General features: G+C 36.8%; 1 protein-coding gene across 4 annotated transcripts in view; it reads left to right on the forward strand.

The window, feature by feature from the left end:
- Positions 1–6,489, forward strand: part of tbl1x (transducin beta like 1 X-linked) — an 89,383-nt gene that overhangs the window by 78,339 nt on the left and 4,555 nt on the right. For all 4 annotated transcript variants that reach the window (XR_015927803.1, XM_088609464.1, XM_088609471.1 and 1 more), the window contains 7 exons: positions 17–114; positions 519–579; positions 1,904–2,025; positions 3,045–3,119; positions 3,737–3,864; positions 5,067–5,232; positions 5,808–5,909. Coding sequence is in view for 3 of the 4 variants with exons in the window: in XM_088609464.1 (XP_088465590.1) it covers positions 17–114; positions 519–579; positions 1,904–2,025; positions 3,045–3,119; positions 3,737–3,864; positions 5,067–5,232; positions 5,808–5,909 (752 nt within the window). In the remaining variant the exon portion in view is untranslated. The remainder of the gene's footprint in view (positions 1–16; positions 115–518; positions 580–1,903; positions 2,026–3,044; positions 3,120–3,736; positions 3,865–5,066; positions 5,233–5,807; positions 5,910–6,489) is intronic.

Below are 6,489 nucleotides of genomic sequence, written 5' to 3' on the forward strand. Positions count from 1 at the left end.
TATGTTTTCCGTGTAGGTAATCTTGCAAGCACTCTGGGTCAGCATAAAGGTCCTATTTTTGCCCTGAAGTGGAACAAGAAAGCAAACTGCATTCTCAGTGCGGGAGTGGACAAGGTACTTCAATGAATCCCATAAAACGTATTCAGAAATCATTTTTGAATTATACTGATTTTTTGTTCAAACAATTTCTTTATAATTGAGCTGACAGATGAGGTTATCATTCTGGAATTATAAATCATAATCACTTTACAAATAGGCAAATAGGCAAAACAACTGTCAGAAATCTTAAGACTCTACACTTGGTGCTTGGTGTTGCTAGATACATAGGTTTTCCGTGAATTAAACTCCACTGATTTATAAGTTCTTAATTTTTAACAAAATATTTGAACAATTACATACTCTGTGAAGAACATAAAGCACTGCATTGGAAACCTTTGCTGAAAGTAACTGCTGAGCATATTTAGACATTTGAAAAATCACAAGTGTTGGTCAGAGTGTGTTTTTTCTTTTTCTTACAGACAACAATCATCTGGGATGCGCACACAGGAGAGGCTAAGCAGCAGTTTCCATTCCACTCAGGTGCGTTGCCACAGAAGAAGATTACAGTGTTGCACGGCTGCTGTCGTCAGGGACTGATAATGGCAGATTGCTGGGAGGGAACATTTGTAACCAAAACAAATGAAGCCTTTTGAGGGTGGCGACACTAACATCTGTGATGCTATCAAAATGCCACTGCGTTCTTGCTGCTGCCCTTAGCTGCTACATATTCCTCATCAGTTGCCTTGGTGAAGTGCTATTTTCATTCAGACAAGGTTAAGCAGAGCAGCAATTTGTACCCCTTTTAAGTAATCACTGCTAATTGCTACAGTATTATTACAGTGTTAGTGTAATAGATCACTTTGTGCTGCCTCTTAAATTGATAATTACTATTTTTTAGAATTAAGTGGCCATCTTGTGCAACTGCAGTGTTCTCCTCCTCAGTGAGGAACCATACTTTCCATTGTTATGTGTTTTAAAGACAAGTACGTAGAAGTGTGGCAGATCATCCCCTGGTGTTGCCATCAAACATCTCACTCCCAAAATAGCATTTTGAGCATAATTATGGTTTTGAGAATCTTTTGATTTGCGTACTCTGGACCATAAACTGGCTAAGGAATAATTTTTTTTAAATCCCACATTGTTTCACAGAAGACAAAAAGAGTACACTGCACTGCATAGGCACATTATTGCATATGTACATTGGCATCTGTTAATTCAATTCATCCTGAACAAGGTTTGAGATTCTGACCCTGAAATATTGCTAGAATGCTATAAGCATAGTAGACAACAGTGAGGAGCAATGCGATTTTATTTGCTTTTAATACACTTAAAATTTGTTCTGCTTTTATAGAGATAATGTGTGGTCTTCTGAAACCTGAGCGTTATGTATTGTTTAAAAGAGCTAGTGTTTTAAAACCAAATTTTATGATGATGATATTGTTATCAGGTGAGATATCCTTTAAATCGATACAGGATTTAAAAGCTTAACTCTCTTGAGTAAAGTGAAGTTTTTGTACTAAAAGTGAAGGATTTTGCAGTAATTTGAAACAGGAAAGTAGTCACGAATGTAGAAGAGGTTTATAACCAGGGAATAATTGACATTGATAAGCGAAGGCTGCCAATTAAGCATGTTGTATTGTAAGTATATATTCTGACATCTCCTCTCTCCAGAGCCATAAAGCTGTTGTTTGCTAAGAACCTCCTCGCCACTCAAATTTCAAAATGTCATGTGTTGTGCAAGGACAAGAACTAAAAATCTCATATGGATGTAACTCACTCTGGATGGAAGCAAATATAAAATGTAGAACTTCCCTAAACTGGGTATTGGGCTTTAATTTCAAGATGGTTACTTTGTACTCCACAGCGCCTGCCCTCGATGTGGACTGGCAGAACAACACAACCTTTGCCTCCTGCAGCACAGACATGTGCATTCATGTGTGCCGGCTGGGCTGCGATCGGCCAGTCAAAACCTTTCAAGGACATACGGTAGGTGTGCTTCACCAAGAGTCAGCATATATAATCATTTTCCTTCTGTTTCTTTATTAACAACACTGAAGAGTAAGATTTACCAGCTATTTCTGTCCCGTCACTCTCATTAACAACCTTGAGACAGACTGTCTCGGGAGAGATGTAAAGACACTTCGCCATACCAGTGTCGGGTGCTAGCTAGAGATTTGAGACGTATTAGAGCAGAAAGATTGAACTTGGACTGCAAAACATCTGCTGTTGAAGCTCCGGTCTAGTTTAGAACCTAGTTTACTAATTTACTGTAGTTCCTCATTGTCCTGAGTACTTAGTATAGAGAATGCACTCTGTTTTTACCATATCATAGGGCTGTCATTTAAAATTGTTTAAGGAGCAGAATTAGTTAACGTACATTTAAGTACATTTTATTTTCTGTCTGGACAATAATTTCTTATTTATTTATTGGTATAGTGGACCCATTTTTAGGAATACGTTAGTTAATATATTCTCTCGCAAATGTTTTTTCTGTTTCAGTAATGTCATCACTTCATTTTCAGTGGTTTAATCATAGCTTTAAAGTTCAATAAACGTTTACAGAACAAGAGGTGATATTGTTAATCCAGAAACTTAATAGAGTGTCTATTGAGCCATATGAAATAGCTCTTCAGCACTGCTATAATGGAGTAATTAAAGTACACTGCACTGCAACAATTCTAAATACTTTAAATGTATTTGAAAATACCAGTGTGTTTATTGCTTTTTATTGGACATCTGTTAAACTAAAGAATGTAGATACCTGTCCAGTTACTTGTAGACAACTGCTATGAGGTGGTAGTAAATTCTTAATACATTTTAAATAAATGTTTCAATTTCTTTTTATAGCAAATACTTTTTTTAAACCCATAAAAACTGTGCATTAATCTCAAGGTTTACTTAACATTGCATCTAAACCCTTCAATTAAATTATCTTTCTTACAAGGACAGTTATATAGGACCTGAGCTTCAAAGCCTTCATTTCTAATGATTTTATTTTTTTTCAGAATGAAGTTAATGCAATCAAGTGGGACCCATCTGGCATGCTGCTTGCATCCTGCTCAGATGACATGACGCTGAAGGTAAGAAAATAGGAATTTGATTTAGTTTTTTCATCATATATATCACAGAATAATTGTCTTATGAAAAAGAAGTGATTGTCATTAATTACATCACGTCCTCACACAACACTTCCAATTTGTTAAAAGGTTTACACTATAATCTAACAGCCTGTTCTGTTGAATAACTTAATATATAGATTTATAGATTTAAATGTTGGTTGAAAATATCTACAGTGTCTGTTGGGCCCCTGTTGAAGAGCTTTGATAAATATTTTGTTTATATAATACACAAAGTAGAGCTGATTTTTAAACCTTCAAGTTTTCTTTATGAATGGTAATTGAGTGTTAGGTGAACAAGCATCAAACTCTGGGGAAAGTGTTGAGATGTTTATTTTAAAGTAATTGTGAGTTTAAATGATTTTTTTTCTACATTCTTCAGTTGTTTAAATCGTGGAAATAATACGGTTAAAGTGAAATGCAGCACAAATTATATTTTTAATAGGAATTAGGTTTAGCATTTCTGTGTATTTGCTTTTGTCTTTGTGAACGTGCTTGTCTTTGAGAGACTCCGGATGTTTTTTTTTTTTAATTTGAACTACAAATAAAAGTAATTGCATGTGCGTTTGATTTTGCCGAAGATCTGGAGCATGAAGCAGGACTCCTGTGTGCACGACCTCCAGGCCCACAGTAAGGAAATCTACACCATCAAATGGAGCCCAACTGGCCCGGGCACCAACAGTCCCAACTCCAATATTATGCTAGCCAGGTACGAGCACAGGTGTCACCTGCATTCTCTGGGGAGACCGTTCCCAGTGAGACTTTTTTTTATCTTTCTCCACTCAGCAAGCAGCCCTTCTCCAGTCACAACACCCTGCCCCTCCAGGGATATCCTGGTCGTCTTGGCTACTACAGAAGCGACCCCTAGCATTTTGTTTTTGCACTGATAATGAAGAACAGTATTTATCCTACATTAAGGTTGTCATCTTAAACGGAAGCTGCAAGAAAAGAATAAAGACTGTTGAGAATCTCAAAAGCACTTAAATACCCGATAAGAATTGTGTTTCTTTCAAGTAACTAGGTTTTCTTTAGGAAATAAAATGCTACCCACCTTCTTACCCCAGGATTGAAAAGGGTGTTGGTGACTGTTAAACAAATGCTTCTTCCTAATATCCAGTGGTAATCTGCCTCAGGTACAGTGTTAGGTGCATAATTTATGTAAAGTTCTGATTTTATTTAGGTCTATGTCTTAAACCTTGAAAGGGTAACTGTGAAATTGAAAGGGCAATTCTGAGAATGCTGTGCCTTTTCAGAACATTCAGCTTAGACATGAACAAAAAGTATTTTATGCTTATATTCCTTCATTACTTACGCTGTCAAACTTAACAAAAATAAGTGTTCTTATTTAGCGTTAAAATTTGCACCTCTTTACACATTTTGATTGTAGTTTATTTTTTCTTCTCAAGTGCTGACATACAGTATATCTTAACGCTTTTTTTCAATTCTGTAACTGCCTGGTGTTCTCATTAAAACTGGTCTCCTGTGGTGATGTTTTTGGAAGATGTCTCATGTTTTATGTTAGGGATTTGCGCAATTATACACTTGGTGTGTTTATAATTAACTCTAGAATAGCAAGTTCATTGTGGTAACTTAGTTTCTTAAAGTTCAGGAGAGCCATGGATAGGCAGTGTGGGATAGTCTGGGCTGATTTTCTGTACTGTGGGCAATTTGTTGGCTCAGTTCCGATGGGCAAGAATGAAAGGTGAGAACTAATTTTTGCAGACTTTTTTTTCCTAGAGTTTGTTGCAGACTAGTATTTCTGCTTTTCCCAAATTCTAGCAAGCTTTTGTTTTTTATTTTATTTAAGCAATTTAATCATCACAGGGTAAAAAATCAACAGATGGTTCCAAAAAATAATTTGATTTGTGCCTATTAAAACGGATAATGAACTTGTTTTCTTTGCTTGCTCAGTGCTTCCTTCGACTCCACTGTCCGTCTGTGGGATGTAGAAAGAGGAGTCTGTATCCACACTTTAACCAAACACCAAGAACCAGTATACAGTGTGGCCTTCAGCCCAGATGGCAAGTACCTGGCCAGCGGATCCTTTGACAAATGTGTGCATATATGGAACACAATGGTAATAACCTTCTTTCATTCATTCCGATTTAAGAAAGGTCAAGAGAGAATAGTTCTTCCATTCATTTTAAAATGATTTGGCATACGTGCAGCAAAAATCACTATACTGTTTATCAGTGCTAAAGAAATATGACAAGATTATAAATGTGATATATGATAAATGAACATTGTTAACAAATGGAATTTTATACTCTAGTATAATGGATTATACTCTAGTGTTCATTTTTTTTTAGATTACTGAATAAGTGCAGGGGAGCACAGTGGTTAGCATTGCTGCCTAACATCAGTGGGGCCCTGGGTTCAATTCTGGACCTCGGGCTCTCTCTGTCTGGAGTTTGTATGTTGTCCTAGTGTCCTCCCGTCATCAAAAAACAATGGCTGGCCCTAGGTGTGACTGTGACTGCCCCATCCAGGGTGTACCCTGTCTTGTACCCGTTGCTTGCCAGGATAGACTCCAGCTCCCTTGTGACCCTGAATTGGAGCAAGCAGTTAGAAAATGGATGAATAAGTGCTAAGGAAGATGTGCAATCCAATCTTTTTATATTTTTCTCCCACCTTAAACACCTGTGTTTTCAGAGCGGGTCCCTGGTTCACAGCTACAGAGGGACTGGGGGAATCTTTGAGGTGTGCTGGAATGGCACAGGGGACAAGGTTGGGGCTAGTGCATCCGATGGATCCGTAAGTAGTGAAGAAAAAGTGGTGATGTTTTCTGTTGGAATACAGTAAACCCTCAACAGATAATAATTAACTGTAACAAACATTTTTTTTTCTCTAGGTATTTAATTAAATTATTATTATTCCTATGGATCACAAATAAAACTAAAACACAGTGTAGTATTTAGGTTTGACGTTATAGAAGTGTGAATGCATAGGTAGGGTGGAGGACTAACTCTGGTGTACCACGAGGTGGCGCTGTCTTTTAGTGTTGGTAATCACACACCTTCATGAAACGTTATGAATCTCTGCCCACATTGAGGCAGAACCATCGGATTTGACGGTATGTCATTACCACCACTAATACACAGTGGTAGCTAGTGGCATACCAGGGTTAGTCCTCAAACCTTCTTATTTAGCAATATGCCAGTACTGTATAACAGTATTTTATTTTCTATATTTGTATATACAGTATACCTTACATTTTAATATACAAGATATATTATTTTTATCTACAGCAAAATCATGTATATACATATTCAGTAAATGTATCAGTAGTATATATAATATTTTCTCATATACAAGTATGTTTCTGGGGTTCAAA

The sequence above is a fragment of the Lepisosteus platostomus genome, chromosome 2 (genome assembly GCF_059453375.1).
Source record: "Lepisosteus platostomus isolate fLepPlt1 chromosome 2, fLepPlt1.hap1, whole genome shotgun sequence".
Lineage (NCBI taxonomy): Eukaryota > Metazoa > Chordata > Actinopteri > Semionotiformes > Lepisosteidae > Lepisosteus > Lepisosteus platostomus.